Source organism: Malurus melanocephalus, unplaced genomic scaffold (genome assembly GCF_030028575.1).
Source record: "Malurus melanocephalus ecotype Western Australia unplaced genomic scaffold, MMel_1.1 scaffold_1257, whole genome shotgun sequence".
NCBI lineage: Eukaryota > Metazoa > Chordata > Aves > Passeriformes > Maluridae > Malurus > Malurus melanocephalus.
The window spans coordinates 4,369-21,547 of NW_026624489.1; the positions used below are offsets into that span (position 1 = coordinate 4,369).

At 38.7% G+C, this 17,179-nt stretch overlaps 1 protein-coding gene across 1 annotated transcript; it reads right to left on the reverse strand.

Moving 5' to 3' along the window:
- Positions 1-311: 311 nt before the first annotated feature.
- LOC130586690 (PR domain zinc finger protein 2-like) lies at positions 312-17,121 on the reverse strand. Its single transcript, XM_057387572.1, has 5 exons — positions 17,038-17,121; positions 10,544-10,617; positions 4,009-4,126; positions 3,640-3,743; positions 312-562 (listed from the first exon to the last, which is right to left on the reverse strand). Exons 2-5 carry the CDS (start codon positions 10,550-10,552, stop codon positions 341-343), a joined length of 453 nt encoding a protein of 150 aa, XP_057243555.1. The 5' UTR covers positions 10,553-10,617; positions 17,038-17,121; the 3' UTR covers positions 312-340.
- Between the last annotated feature and the right edge of the window lie 58 nt (positions 17,122-17,179).

Below are 17,179 nucleotides of genomic sequence, written 5' to 3' on the forward strand. Positions count from 1 at the left end.
GGCAATCAAACTTTGTCACATGATGCACAGACTATAAAAATAACTGATTACTGCAAAAACTCAGCAAAAATGAGTCTTGGTATTTATAAAAATAGAAAAACATTTATTTCATTTACTCTGTGCTTTATCATTCTAGTTTGTATCAAATTTGAAGGTACAGCAAATCATTACCCAACAAGATGGACTTAAAGTTGAAACATCCTGTAGTTTAACAGTAAATCTTAATGTCAACTGTACTGGCAGATAAGAATTTATACCAATGATGTGTAGCATTTGCAGTGTTTTAAATATATTTCATAAATCTTTCAGAATTTAATACAAATGGTAAGAAAAAAGTTCTTTAATAAAGAGGAATAAAAAGCGTTAACAATAAAAGATAACAAAGCAACAGCTGTTCAGCCAGTGATACCTTTAAACTCTTGTAGTATATGGTCCTGTTGATCTCCAGAGGAAAGAGATTCTGCTCCTTCCCTGAGCGGGCCCAGTTTATGTAGCGGAGCCAATTGCCCTTCTCTGGGTCGGTGGCATCCACACACATCCAGCCCAGGTTTGGGTAATAGACCTGTGAGACACAGCAGACAAAGGACACTGCTCACACCATGCACAGGCACTGGGACACCACATTTCACAGCTACACAAAGCACTGGCATCACCCAAGCCAGAGATAACACCGAGGGCTCAGCAGAGCCAGGGATGGACTGGGGCAAAGCTCTGCTGCTCTTCTGCAATCTTTCTGTGAAACTGCTACAACTGGAAAAAAACCCACTTGTGGCCTGCAACCCCTTCTCTGAAGGCTCTGGGCTCAAAAGCCAAACTCCTTAAAACATTTTACACTTTCTGTTCAGTTTGCCTGAAATGATACTCTAGATTTTGCATTTAGTACAATGACTGATTTTAAGATATGAAGGCCACAGAGCTTTATTGTTACTACCTGATGAATTGGAAAAAGAAACTATATGGAAGCCAGAAGCATTTGCTTTATTTGGAAAGATATGAGAAAGCATATTTTATATTGAATCTTTTTTCAGGGTATAAAAGAACATTTTAACCTTTCAGAAATCTTGTGATCACATGAAAAAACGGACCATGTCAATAAAATTTTGAATGATCCAAGATGCTGCCTAAATGCTTTGGTTTCTGTTCTTCTGTTCTCAATGCTTTTCCTTTCTGTTCAGGGAAAAGGCTGACACCTACTCCTGGTTTACATTTCCAGAMAACTTGCAAGACTCTGCTTCTCTTTCAAGAAGAGAAATTATGCATTTCCCACTCTTCTTATAATCCAAGTTAGATGCCTATAAGGAGAGCTATCAGTGTGTATTTCTCTTTTTCTGTTTTTCTAAAAATCCAAATATCTATAAYGTTATAGCTTTTTATTGTTTCTGATAGTTTACAAGTAATTCCAAGGCTTTTCAAACTGTTCTTCCATTTTCAATCTTACAGGCACTTCTACAACAGCTTAGAAAAAACCATTTAATAAATTCAATTTGTTTTCATACTGATAATATTGTTGGTATAATGAAATAGGATTTTATCAATRAAAGTATACCATACCATAACCATCTTAGTTTCTTTCCAAGCAAGCAGAAAACATCTCCCTTACTTAAACTATTCCAGCATGGATTTCATCAGCTGACTTTCAAAAGAATGTTTACCAGCACACCCTTGAAATATGAAAGCATAAAGAGCCTCCCAGATGAGAGTGCAAAAGTAATTCTTTAGGTTAAAATGGAAGWGAAGAGACAAAGAATGCTGTGGGAGTGCTAAACAGATATGGAATTTATGTCTAAATGTAATTACTTGTATATATATAAAACCTTACTACGTTTTTATATTACTTTATTAAGGGTTTTCCACAAACCAAAATACTTTATTGCCTTCCTATTTTACAGAACATTACKGTCTAATTTACAGAATATTGTTTAAAGGCCTTGTGCACTGTGAGAAAGAAAATAGCTCCAACTCCTCTCTGTAACATTGTGACTTTAAGTGATTCCTGTACCCACAATAAAACCCACTCAGCACAGCTGTGCCAGTCATTCCAAACCAGCATCTCCCTCCCTTTTCAGACACTTGCTCTCATTTTCCCAACTGTGGCTTTTCTCCAGCAGAAAAGGAAAATATGTTCTCTCCTCAGACACCACAGGCATACACTGACACACACAACTCATCTTTTTCACAAGTCTCTGGTAAGACAGTTCAAAAWCATTAAAATTGACTGGAGATGCCAGTTTTAGAAGTCTTACTTTTTATTCAGATTAATTTGACTACAGAAGTAAATGGAAATCTTGTGGAAAAGGTTGTTCCCCAAGTTGAATGTCCATACACAGAACTGCTCCCACACACCATCATCCTTCTACAAACCATATTTTCTACAGTTGAGATTCTGGACTGGTTTCAGATATCAACATACAGTGCCAACTGTTGCAGTCTCAGTTTAGCTGCTTTTTTTCTAACTCCAAAATCATTACTAAAGCAGCACACAATTACTGTGGAATTCTAACAGGGGCTCTCATTATCACCTGCATTGCGAACTATAAAACACTAAAACAGCTGGTTTGCAACTATCATTTCTCAACACAAGCTGAAAAAATATCCACCATGAGCATTCAGCATCCAGCACTGTGGAACACAATTGTAAGGTCAATAATTTACTTGACTGATTCAATCTCACCAAATGTTCCTGTTCCTGATCAAAACTGAAGATACCTTATGCAGCAGAGTTTGTGATAGCATGAGCTCAATGCAATAAAACTTATACTTGAAAACTTTATTGTTTTTCTAAATGGGAATTTGCATTTATGGGAATGTCCTAGATCAATTCCTCTGATAGAGGTTAACACTAAGTTCTGTGCATGTACTCAGTGTTTTAGTGAGTTCCATTTTTGCAGGCAAGGGGACAGAAGGATGGATGAGCATTATCAGCATCTTCACCCTAAAAATCCATGTTCCAGAACATTCTATGCCACAGTTCCTCCACCACTCCCTTCCTTGACTATTCACTTTGCTAAAACCGTGTGCTGTGTTTCCCTTCAGAAAGACTGAAGAAGTCCTTGGAAGTGATTATGAACTGCCTTAAAGGCACTGTGGATGGGATTCAGTTCCAAATTAAGACATTTACCTTTTGAAATCTACATAATATGGAAGGTCTCCTGACTACCAGTGGAGCTTCCAGAGCTGTTGAACTGCCCAGACAGCACTTGCTTCAAGGCTGGACCAGCACAAGAAATACTGAAACACTTGAGAAGTCTTACAAAAACTCCAAATGCTGGTTTTCAAAGGGCTAAATGAAGAGTGATATGGTTTCCTTAAGAGATTGCATATCCTTCTAATTTCCCTAATTTTGTAAGCAGGTGACAGCACTCAGTTGCACTCAGGTTTTGAACCAACAAAGCAAAGCTCTATCAGCAATAGACTCCTGAGGGGAGGTGTGATCCACACAATACAGCAATTTCAAATTGTTAAATAGTTTTTAAAGCTTTGTAATTCAGAATGGTTGCTCCATCCAAGTGTCTATAAATAACTGTTAGTAATGGCAGCAATAGATGGCAATTACCTTACATCAAGTCTATTTCTAAAATCTCTGGAAAAAATATTGACCTGGTGACAGGCACATTTTTCCATTTACAGGCCATTTCTTACCTCCCACATATACACATTGCTCTTAACTTGAGATCTTTTCTTCTTGTCACCAACAAATGGTCCAAACTTCTTGCCTTTTAAAATTGACTTTGTTGCCCAGACACCTGAGGAGACACATATCAGGAATTAAAACTAATCGAAGTTATTTCAAGCAGATCTTCTACTCTTGATTTTTATTTCTTAAGATTGTTACACGTGTCTGTCTCAGACTGGAGAGATGTCTACTCTTCAAACAGAAATTATTTCAGACAAATATACCAGACCTCATCTCTACCCTGCACAGGAGGGCAYCACACTTTCACAGCACTTTCTAATTTATGTGAGCTACTGTAAAAATCTTCTTTCTCTTTTCATGGCTGTAGCACTCACCAAGCCGAGTCTTGTCAACAGCAGAAGGGAAGAGCCTGACRTCCTCAGGAAGGCCCCTAAGCACGTGCTCAGGAACATCATCCAAGGTCTCCACAGCAACAGGAGAGTCAGTTGTGTTCTACAAGTCAAAAAGCCAACCACCATCAATAGGCAAAACCAACTACACAACAGGTGATCAACCTACATGAGCTTCAAAACCTCCTGGCTGGCAAYTAAAATGAAATTTCCAAACTCACCACACTGAGGATAATTTTACATATATTAGAAATGGTTTATTTTCCTTTTTCAAAGGATGACTTCAGGCCTCACTCAAATTCATCAGTTCATCACACTCAAACTAATCAGTTCCCTCAAAACCAATGTAAAACAGTTTCTGATCTTGCCTAACGTGACAAAGTATCCCTTGTAAGAAAGACTAAAAAGTAACTTCAGGAGAAAACCAAACTGAAAGTTCCAAGAAACGCCTACAGTTAAAAAAACCCGAAAAGTTGTTTGCTCTGCCGATTGAAGGGAGGCTGTTTCAGTAAATTAACTACTACAAAGCAGACACTAGAACTTGCACTTGGGATACACCATCTACTCTGCCACAGGATAGCAGGATTGGGGAATGGAGTGGGGAAAGACAATGCTCTATTTGCAAAGCTATCGGTGGTGAATGGGGAGKAGGGTCATGCTGCTTTTGGTGTTGAATAATGCTGAAAGCAGGCAGACTACATCATCATAACCAAGTTAAACATCCTGAGGGTGAGGAGATGTGGCAGAGTGATAAAGCACCCGATAAAAGAACAAACTACTGATACTCCTGATAGCCTGCCTAAAGCTGCTGAGCTGGCACYGCTGCCTGGGGACACCTGACTGACAGTCCAGCACTTCAGCCTAGAAAAGCCCAGGCCCAGTTTTTAAGAGGATCTTCTGACGCATCCCTTCCTGCAGTGAACGTGGAGATTCCTCCCCGGAGCATGGACACTCCTCAAGGGCATCTTTAAAGCCCATCCAATGCCACCCCCTGCCATGGCAGGGACACCTTCCACTACCCCAGCGTGTTCCAAGCCCCGTCTAACCTGGCCTAGAACCTTCCAGGGATGGGGCAGCCACAGCTTCTCTGAGCAACCTGTGCCACCTCACCACCCTCACAGCCAAGAATTTCTTCCCAACAGCCAATCCAAACCCACTCTGTGTCAGCGTGAAGCCATTCCCCCTTGTCCTGTCCCTACAATTCTTGGTGATTAAGGTATGTGCATGTCAAGTTTACTGCTCTGCAACAAAGAGAATAAGCTAAAAGTAGTTTTTAAAGACAATAAAAGGGTTTAAATAGTTATTATTTCAGTCTCATAAATGTTACTCATAATTCTTACATCAAGGAACAGCTCAGAACTTTAGCCAGCAGCTTATAATTAATACAAGAAGTTTTAAGGTATTTTAATATTAAAGTTTGATAGGCAATATAATGCTAATAAATTATTTACTGTCCAGAAAGTGGTTAGCTCCATTTTAAGGAGCCTCCAAGGTTCAATATTATATTATTCATACTATTACAACTCATACTTGTCATGAAACCACCTGCTCCTTATCACCTACTTATAATTAACAAAACACTATTTCTCATAGCAATGACCAGAATTTCAAAGTTACAAGAATGCAAAGCTTCCCATAAAATGTGTCCACATTGTGAAAGAACTGCGTTTGGTGAGAAYTAGGGCTTTATTGAGCCACATGCTCTAAAACAACTCCCTGCCTTCTGACAAGGAACTCTAATCATTCTAGTCAGGAACAAACACTGGTGGTAATGGCAGGAACAACTCTAATACTAAGGATGTTATACTTGAGATCTGAACCCATTTTCAGGAGTGGTAAAACTGAGAGATTTGTCCAAATAAACTCCAATTTTCTGGAAATTATTCTGGCTTTTACCCATGACCATGAGGCAGAAATACAATAGTAGTTTTTATACACTGAGCAACAGTGAATTTCTAGTGAATACTTTTGAAATATGCTGAAAGGTTACTGGGAATATATTTTAAAATGCAGCTCAATATGCTATCAGATTTCATCTTTTTTTTATCTAAAGCAAAACAGATAAAGCTTCTCAGCACCCTGTCTTTGCCAGGGTGSTGCTAGGGCAATGATTCACTATGTTTGACACTCTGATTTGCTGAGTGGAGTTACAAGAACAAATTTTATGCCAGTTTTAACTGCAACAAGGAAAATGATAAAACTGGAGTCAGAGCAAGGTTATTCTAGAGCTGCCMTCATAAGCCTTAACAGCTGCACAGAGAGCTCCCAGAGAGCTATTTGTAGGGGAGACCCCAAATTGGAAACCATGGAAGGGAGAGAATGCCAGAAATCCCTTCCTATCCCAGAGTGAAGACACCAGGGAGAGGGAGAAATAYTTATTCATTAGTTAGAATAGCTGAAGTCTATTCAAAGCAGAGCAAAGCTTTATTTTGCTCTTCCAACAACCCAAAAGAAAAAATACTGATGAAAACAGCCTGATTTTAAGACGTCTGTTAGCCTTGAACTGATATGCAAGAAGCCATGCCTCAGATGAAAAAGAAACATRCTCTTCTCAGCATATCAAAGAAACCTAAACATCTTCCCAGTACATTMCCCCAGGATTGCACCAGGGGAGAACCAAGCTTATTTTTCACCGTGATTTTTAACAAGTTATGTACAGACATAGAAGAGCGTGGCTGACAGCTCTCAGACTGGTGCACTTCCAGTTTCAAGCCAAAAGAGGGATGGTTTTTTGGCTGCGTTTTACTTGGGGGTTTGGTTTTTTTGAATGTTGGTTTTGGTTTGCGGTTTTGATAAGCAGTTAAAAATCTCAACTGCTTGATGAATAGTTAAAAATCTGAAGCTTGCAAATCAACTTTAATCTATCAAAACTTAAAAATGAGACTCAACTGATTCAGGCAGAAGTACACATTCTGCAATAGTCTCACTTCCTTTTGGCCGTAAATACCCCCAAACTGTTCTACCATTTAAGAAGTGCATTTGGTAATATACAATCAGAACTTTMTTGTGCATCTACCTACATAAATCAGAGATTATCATTAATCAGAGATTAGACATTCAGAGAACACAAGACTCAGACTCACCCAACACTTGTCATATTAATGGATTTCACAAGTACTAGAAAACTGGATATGGCCTTGTACACAACAGTGCATTTCACACCTCAAACGAATGGCAATAAGTAATCAAATTCAAAACAGTAAAATAAACAATTCCGTTCAGTCAAATCAGTGCAATCTGTTTTTATTTGCAATTTAGATGTAGCTACTTGAAACTTTTTCCAGATCRCAACTTGTCCCCAAGCAATGTCTGTCTACCAAAAAGAAATACTGTATTTCAATCACTTTGCTACTAAGACTTAMCCAACACATTTGAATTTATTTTTCTCTCTACAAAATTCACCTCTGGATAAGGGTAGTGCACTTGTGCACGTCCTACAGCCAACTTTTGCATTTATCTTAGCCTTARCACAGCCTTTTCACTCCTTCCAAGGCTGCAGTTTTGAATACATAAACACCTGAAGCTTMTTTCACTTTTAAGCTTCTTACTCTGAAGTTCATCAGAAAATTACATTCTAGCATTCTAATCAGCCAGTACAAAGTGAYTTTAGAACAACACCAAAGGAGCATTTTAGGGCTGAAGTAGTGCCTTAACTGAAACTATCTTTTATTTTTTGCATCAAATCCAGAGTCTAGACACTCAGTGACTTTTAACACTTTAAACAACTTTTCACACCACTTTCAATATAATTTATGAACCAACCAGAGATTAGTCTATATTACAACAGTATTTAAGTAGAGTAGAAAAGGCACCTGCAACAAGATGTTACAGATGATCCGAGATTAGAGCGAAAGGGAAATAAAACATCCTGAATGGTGCAATGAATTACAGATACTCAGTTAGTGGCATGTTAGGGTGGAAACCGGATTTGGATAAATGAAAAGACAAAGGAAAGGATGCAATTGAAGAGAGAGGCAGACAGCAGAGAAGTTAAGAGGCAGCTGAGAAAGGGTAGTTGTGCCAGCTAGCACAGGAAAGCAGAAAGGTCTGTCCTTGTCCAAACACCTTACCTGGCTACTCCTCTTTGCCACAATTTCACATAATTTGTGTGCTTGAAAATTAAAGTTGTATTGGAAATATCTGAAATAATCACTGAAAAGTTCAGAAGGAACTGGGGGAGGGAGTTTCAGTACAAGTGCAGATGTCATTTGTTCCTGTATTCCTCAGCCCTTTTTAAATAACTGCCCATGCTGTTTTCCAGATAGCACCCAAATTCCTCCTGCTCTGTGTTACTGCAGTTTGAGATGCAGTAAATGCTACAAATCAAACCCATTTGCTTGGGGATTTTTAAAAAAAAAAWWATTCAGCTATTCTGATGAACTAGTTTACATATTAAAGGAAGATYTCCTTTTAAAAGAGCATACTGCCTATTCTGAGACAGGAATCTTCCAAGAAACCCAAAAATATTGATTCCAACAACAGATGGGTTTTTTTAATCTTTCTYCTTACAACAAGAAGGCCATATCAAAGTATTTATGAAAAGGTTTCCTTCTCTACTTCAAGGTTTCTGTGGGATAAAGCACAACTAACAGGCTTYTCACATAAACCAAATCAACACCAGCCCAGTTAGTTTCAGGGTCACCAAAGTTACACCAAAAGCAGAGACAAGCAGAATGAAAGAAATATCAGAACAGACCACTTGAAAGATGTTTGGCATCAGGCAAAAACATTTCTCATACAGACCTGGCACTACAACTTGTCAACAGTGAATGAAATGACAAGGGCACTGCAAGAAAAAACACCACAGGGTTGATGCTGAATACACACAATACAAATGGTCAGTGAACAAGAAAAAGCCATATGGGCTCYGTGTGCTTTGGAAACCAAAGGTGAAAGCCAGGAACACCGAGGAGGACCCTAAGAACTGTTTTAAGAACTCCCAGAGAAAGGGTCATCTCACACTTTAAGATGACACACATCACAGCATAGCATAAATGAGATCAGCACTCCCCATAAGAAGGATGAGGATTTTAATATAGCACAGAAATCTGATTTAATTCTAGAAACAGATCAGGGGCGGAGGAACGCAACAACAGACAGGACAGAGGGGACAAGGACACAAATGGGAAGGAAACAGTCAATAATAACAATTACAGATTAGGATCTACAGTTTTCAGAGTTTTAGCAGAATCCAAAGCTTATTGGAATGATTAATAAAGCAGGATTATTCCTCATGCAGACAGAGCAATAGGCTGCTGGTTTCATGCCACTGAGTGCATCAAAACAAATCTTACAGGTGAAAAAATTTCAAGTYTCATCAGAAATTGTAGAGGAACAGTTAAACCTGACACCCCAAAATAGATTATTAATGCAAATGTCATTTCTATTACATACGTAAGTTATATTTGTCTATAGATATAAGTATGTATTTTTACAATAGATATTTCAATGGTCTGATAGAGGTTATATCTTGCTTTTTACCTTTTTAATACATGCATGTACATTGAAGATTTTTACTTTAAATCAGAGAAGAAAAGCAAYAGGAAACATCCCACCAACTCATTCCATGCTACAATTACTTATGCATATACTTCTATGACTTCAGAGAAAACACACTTCAGCAAATGCTAACTGTATTTAGGGCTGTTGCTGATGAAATAAGAATAATAAAAGCACAGATTAGCTACAGGCATCAAACTATACAAAGCATTTTATACAACTGTGTACTGTGCTTGTTTCTGACTCATAAAACTTCTGTTCATGGCTGACTTTTTCAGAAAAGTAAAAATGCCTTTCCTGCAGTGTGATATCCTRTGGTCACATTCCCAGGCCAAAGACCCTCCGTAAGAACAACCAGAGAGAGAARGACTTGTGAGAAAAATTTGATGCAACGTGTACTTTTCCTATATCTCTATAGTAATAAAATTGTGTTTGACAGACAAACTGACAGACAATTCCTACTTGGACAAAYAAATGCAGAAAAAAAAAGCTGTACAGTTGGTGCTGATTAAAACAACACCCTCTAGTCAGGCTACTCGTGACTCCAGAGAAATGTGCTTTCCCAGTCTTTCCACTTAGTTCCAGGAGAAACATTTCAGATTCCAGAAAAATATGAAATTTCCCAATCAATCAATCAATCAATTTGTAGCAGATTGTTTACCACATATTTGAAAAAGGAAAGTAGAAAAAAATTTAAAAAATGGAAGCCTTCGATTTTCAAGTCACTTTTATAAGGAACTGATTTATTACATASAGTTTCAGGAGGAAATAGAATTTTCTGGAGAGGCATTCTTAGACGAGGTGCCAGCAGTAATAACTTACACACTGCTAAAGGGAATTCACAAAAACCTTGAATCCATGAAATAGCAGACATCTCACATGCATACACACTTTGGAATGGATGATGATTAAATTTAATGAGACTGAAGATTTTAAGGAACATTTTTAGTGGATGATTTACTTTWCTTATTAATAATTAACTGTTCTAAGTATTTTGATAAAGTCTTACATTTCTACTCACCTGATTCATTTTGAATTCCTGTTGTGTTCTGAAAAGATACACACAACAAAGAAACTCCTTTGATTACATGAGCCCTAAAAAGAAAAACAGACAATTTTAACACGTACCTTTGTATAAATTTACATTGAACTGAAAGTACACACAGAGCTGTAGTTTCTCTTCCTAAATCACCTGTGGAAAAGGAGTGTTTTGCTTTAGAAAAAATCTGCTCCAAGCTATAGTTTTGTTATTATAGGTCAAATGTGTCTGAATAATCTCAAGAGGGATATCTAGCATGAATCTTTCTCCTGCTTTAAATGAGGATGTAACAGATGTGCTCAGACAGTATTACACTATTTGTTTTTTTAAAGTAAGTTATTACATTCAAGACTGAGTACTTTCAAGAACTTTAGAAGTCAGATCTCTTTAGAATTTTATATCAGAGCATTATGGTTATGTGGTTTTCAAATTTAAAAAGCATGTATTGAGTCTCTACTCTTCCATATTAGAAAAAGGAAAATATTCCTTAAATTGAGCTTTACTGAGGTATTTTATTACACTAATGCATTTTACAGTCCTTTTTAATAAAAGCCTGAGATTTCAAAAGGTATCTGACAAAAATTCCTAGTTCAAGTAGGCATCAAATTTGAAAACTTACGAATATAGTGAGTAAACTAATCAGAATGATGCATTATCTAAGGGTTGAGGACATCACCTCACTTCCTTGCTTTGTTAATGAATACAAAAATGCTTTTTTACAACTTAGGCTGGAAACACTTTCGGCCCCATTGTGATACAGAATTTCCAATAAATGACATTCCCCCTTTTTCGAAGTTAACTGGTCCCTCTTCACTTAAAGCACTTTAATCAAATACTGCTATTTCTTCCCTGTCTTTAGTTTTCCTACTATAACAATGATCAACTAATGTTTTAATAAGTAGTCTGCATAAGTACTAACATTTAATTTAAAATAAGTTCAAGCAAAATCTTCTCCAAATAAATTTCATGTAATCCTCACATCTTTGCACTGAAGGAATTCTCAATGCTGTGCGACAGTGACAACACTGCCAAGCATCATTCAAATGTTACACTGCTTAAGAAAYCCRTAAGAAAWGGAAAAATGTCCTTGGAAAGGATAYTTCTGTTGTATACAGCTCTTCCAGGATTAACTCCTTTTGTCCTGGTGTTTCCATACTATGAGAGCATTTAGTAAAAGAGCTGAAACATCTGTATTTCAGTTCCAGTTTTGCAACTGATTCTGTGGAATTTAAAGTTTGCCAGCAAAGACCAGTTTTGGGATAAGGAGCTCCATCTGAACAGCTTGTACACATCCAAAGAAATGCATTCCTTTTGGAATGCATTATTTCTAACTYCCTAATTTACTTCAGTATTTGAGTCAGTAAAAATTTTTGTACYGAGTCCTGAACATCAGGGAAAAACCCAGCACTCTTTTTCATTGTTCATTGGGACAAAACCCACACAACGCAGATTTATAAATTAAATATTTTGTGTAGCAAGAGAGATATCAAATAATTTCTTAGCATGAAACCTGACTTATTTTTAGTATCGAATGTTTTATTTTTCTATAGTTTTAGAATCTTTTAATATGATTACACACATAAAGTCAAGAAAAGCCAGAACATTTGATGGACATGGGAGAACAGCCTGAGGAGCACCAGGCTGTGGCATGAGTTTATGTTGTTACTGTCTCCACCTGCCTATTTCTACCTTTTCTCCTCCCTCTCACCGAAGATCATAATTCCCTCAATGCCACTTAACTGTTGATATAATCACTTTTGAACACAAATCTGGAAAGCAATCTAGRAACCCTCCTGCAGGAATTGTCCATGTACTCTATATTCTTTCAACTACCAATTACCAGTGGAACCACTTGAGCATAAAACACAATTAGGTGAGAAATTAAATTTGCAGTAATCCAAAAGCTTCAATTTGCAGTAATCCAAAAGCTTCAACAAGTATTTTTGAAGCTATTAATTTAAAACACACACTTCATATTAAAATTTTATACCTGCAGTTCTGAAAAATTTTCCATCTTCCACGTTACTTATTTTGTTAACAGTGAACTAAACTATGTGGAAAGCAAGATTARTTCCACTGGAAAATAAATAAAATTAATACCATACATCATTGTATGTACTGACACTAGTTTTCTTTCTACATAAATGAAATGTCATRAGAACAGAAGTATCTGTAACAGTAAACTTGGGGTTTAACTTTCAGTACACAAAGTCCAACAAACTCAAGAAACATCGAACAAATTCTACAACTGCTGCCTAAATATTAGTTCCCAGCATGATCACTGAGTACCAGCAAGGTCTTTACTCTTCTCACTGCAAGCAGAACAAGCTCTCTGTACCCTAATGAACTCCCTGGTACACACAGTGAGGTCCTGGGTAGGATTTCCCAGGAAAGCACCGAAGAAAACCACGGTGCTCTAATTTGTCACCGGGGAATTTGTCATATATTAAGTTTAAAGACACMATGATGACCCCATTAAAGCAGTTTTAAAGCTACCAATAGTCCACAACTGCATCAGWACTCTGAAAAAGTACTGATGTACAGCAGCTCCACCAAATACAGGTAACAACTATTTTCACCCAACCTTTCCTCCAAACTCAACAGCAACATAAAAAATCATAGACCTGAATATTGTTAATAAAGTCTACTAYAGTGAATGTTAGCCATTCACTGAAATCCCTAAAAAAAGAATAATAAAGGCTCTATGCCAAAAGTGAACCATGCACACCAGCAAACTGAATTTTCAAAATTAATTCTCAGAAAACATTGCCAAGTCATATTGATTTTAAACAACCAATTGCTGTTTCTCGTGAGTACAAAAATACCACACACTTACTCAAGACATTAAAGCATCTGGGAAACAAAGAAGGGAAAGAAGATCTACTGCATMATTTTAAAGTTTCAGAATTTTTTTTTTCTGAAAGGCTCAGTTTTAGGCAACAAATTATATTTTTTTCAGAGAAGAATATATAAGGCATTTGTATTTAAGGAGTGATCTCTAAAACAAAACACTCGAAGCAAAAAGTATTTTGACCTTATTTCTGAAACTATGCTTCAGAATTTTAAATATTCCCTTAGAAAACCTATAACTTGTTAGAAATAAAGTCTTCAAATCAAAGCAAGTAATTTTATTCCAAACCAGCACTGTAGATCACCTCTTTCCAACTCAATCAGAATGAAACAGACTAGTAAGCATTCCTAGGTTTTACTATGTAGTCTATATTCTGATTTTATAAGCTGTATTTATAATTTCTGTATGTGGGTTTTTTTTTTAAATCCCAGAATTAAAAAAAAAAATTGAAAGAGAATGTTGCTTCCGATTCAGAGAAAGGAAAAACCAGGCTTGAGAGTATCAATCATATTTTGGAAGCTGAAAATGGGACATGCATTACGTCACTGCTCCAGTAAAAACATGTTCATTAGAGAACCAGGAACAAGTTGAAAGTCTCCACRGCCTGTTTTCCTAATGACCAGGGTTCAGGCTGGGATACTGCTCAGCTCTTGGCTTTGTTTTAGTTTCTAGCTGCAGCACATGACCATTTTTTCAATTCAATACTGAAATACTCTCATCCACAAATTTTCCATGCATTAGGTGAAACAAAGCTTGCCAATTAAAAAGAAATAAAGYTCRTGTTAATTCTAAAAGATTAAAATAYRCATCCAATAGGGCATCCTGTTTCTACGGACAGGCACTTAAGTGCAAAGACATTTTCAGTTACTCAAGGCTGCCTGAATAAAAACAGAGAAAAAAAGTGCAGACAATGATTTTCTGAACACTAAAATCTATTATCTATTGTCCAGTAAGAAAAAAGCCTTTGCTTACTGCCACGTAACCAAATAAACTTACACCTCAGGAAGGTTTATTCAGGTAACCAAGAAAATGAGCCAAGAAATCACCAACACAACACAAACCCGAGTTCATTAATTAAACAGCAACTAGTCAAGAGAAGTCAACAGAAAATAACAAGTCTCTAACAAGTGCAAATATGCAGAAACRCCATTCCAATCTTCAGATATGAGTGCACTTTAATTTGATTTGCAAATGCAGTAAAACCCAATGAAAATTTTCTCAGGTAAGTATATTGCTGATTTACTACTACGTGAAAAAGCCCATTTCAGTAAYTTCTTTTTACAACACAGAACTCATCCTCCTACTTTTGACTGCAGCATGTTTTATACAGAGGGAAAGAAGAAATCTTTTTCAGCTCATTTTCCAGCTTATTCTAAGTGGAGAAAAAGCACATTGGTAAAAGAAATTTTATCATTTGGGAGGTTAAGTATCAGGATCATATATGCCCTTTCCATGCTAACAAGTTCAACAACAAAGATATTGCAGCATTTTAAACAGGTTTGCCAAGGCAGGAATACATTACTGGTCATCTCTGAACCTCTCTGAACTCCTGCTTTCAACAAAGAGACACCCAATAAGCAGCATCTCCCTTTTATACATTTTATATTACATGTTTACCCCTAAGGATCAAGGCTTTTATGTGTAAGACTGAAATGGGTTTATTATTACACTGCAGGATGGACTTCGAGAGCCGTTTCAGTTTTTACAGAAAAAATACTTTCTGCTTTACTTCCCTTCCATTCTCAAGCAAATTTTTAGTAGTGTTGCCACCTTCTATGCTGTGCTGGTAGAAAGCTGCTCTTTGGACTCCCATAAAACCCCAACTCAGGCACCAAACAGGAGTCTCCAAACACCATACCTAACCACAGCATTTCTAGCAAAGATACTGTAACCAAAGTGATGATATGCCCTTTAATTAACACAATTAGGGTTTCACTGTAAGTGTCACTTATTTTTATGGTCTATCCCATGGACTGTGGTGACACTGCTGTCCCAGCAAATCCTGGGAGCCATACCCTTGAAAACCAACAGGTACCTCCACATGGTTCTCACTGCTGTCTCTGCAAGTCCAAAAGTTCTTTTGTTTCTTAAAAGTCACTCCCTCATCTATCAGTGATGCAGATCTCCATGAGAAAAGTGCTAATGCTCTCACCAATTCACCAGCATGCTTTTCTGCAGTTGGAAGAGCTGGGAATCTCTTCCTACACCAGGGAAAGCAGCCCTGAATTCTTAACATGCCCATAATTTTTAATGAAATATGGTGTCAGAAGATAACATAGTAGAATCATGGAATGCTTTTGGTTTGGAAGAGAACTTAAAGCCCATCTTGCTCCTCCCCCTGCCATGGTSAGGAACACTAYCCCAGGCTGCTCCAAGCCTGTCCAACATGGCCTTGGGCACTTCCARGGATGRGAAGCTTCTCTGGGCACCCTGTACCAAGGCCTCACCACCCTCACAGGGAACAATTTCTTCCATATATCTAAYCTAAACTTCCCCTCTTTCAGTTTGAAACCATTACTTCTTGTCCTATCACTACAGTTCCTGGTGAGGAACGTAATAATTACATACCATGCTGCTGTTCGTCTCCAGTTCCCCTAATCTWTTTAGATCTTATGAATACGCTGGAAAAGACTTAACATCCAAATAACATGCCCAAAGACYACAGCACAGACTGGCAGCAGCAAACTGGGGCAGCATCAGAAGTACAAGCAGCCCTGCTGTTCTCTAGAGCTGTCCACTGCTGCTCACTCAAATGTGAAATGAGAAAAATACTTCTGTTGCCACTGAATGATTAGCAGGTGCAGCCACACCATCTTCTCTTCCTTCCTCAACAGCTGAAAACAATTTGAAGTTTTCTTTACTGCTTCAGAATGGAAATTTTGCAGCTTCATATGAATTTGAAACCACTGGAAACTTCACTGAATASTTCAGCTACCTGCCCATGAGATGGTTATCAGCAGTGCTCCACAGGCTGCTCTAGCTTCAAATAAAAAATGCACTTAAGATATCTCTTGAGCTGCTCTAAATATCTTACATGAATATTTTTCATCTCACCCCAAAYATTATTCCCCCACGGTACCACTGCACCATCATGAATTATTCTAAACCTAGGAGAATAATTTATGAATGGACATTTCCAGCGAGGGAACCAATTCTGGAGTCARTTTCTTCAAGCCCTGCTCACCCAGCTTGGTAGAACGCGACCTGCAGGAACCTTGGGGCCTGCGAAGTGCCAGAACTTCTGGAGACAGTTTGAAAGAACAGAGTTCTCTCAGCATCGGGCTGGCAGCGGCTGCAGCCAGCCGACACTTCCGAGGCAGCATTTTCAAGACAAAAAAATTGAAAMAGCCGCCCGGGGGAAGGAGCATCTTTTTTCAAGCGGCCTCTCCCGCCATCCTCCGCCCTCGTTTCCCCTCCCCGAGGCGCTCCCGCGTCCCGCCGGGCACAGGTCCCGCACCTGCCGCCGCTGCYCTCACGCCCCCGGCCGCTGCCTCCCCGCGGACCCCGGGGCGGTTCCGCACCCGCAGCAGCCTCCGCAGGCTCCCTCCCAGCGCCGCCGGCCCTGCCCAGCGCCCGCCCGGCCCTGCCCGGCTGCTCCCGGCGGGTCCCGCCGCCCCCCGCTCACCCGGGCCCCGCTGGCGGCAGAGCGGCCTCAGCGCCGGCACCGTCCGGGCGCCATCTTGTCTCCAGCCTCGGAAGTGACGTTGGGGGGAGGCCGCGGGCAGCGCCCGCCGCGGGACCCCCGGAGCCCCTTCCCGCCCTTGATC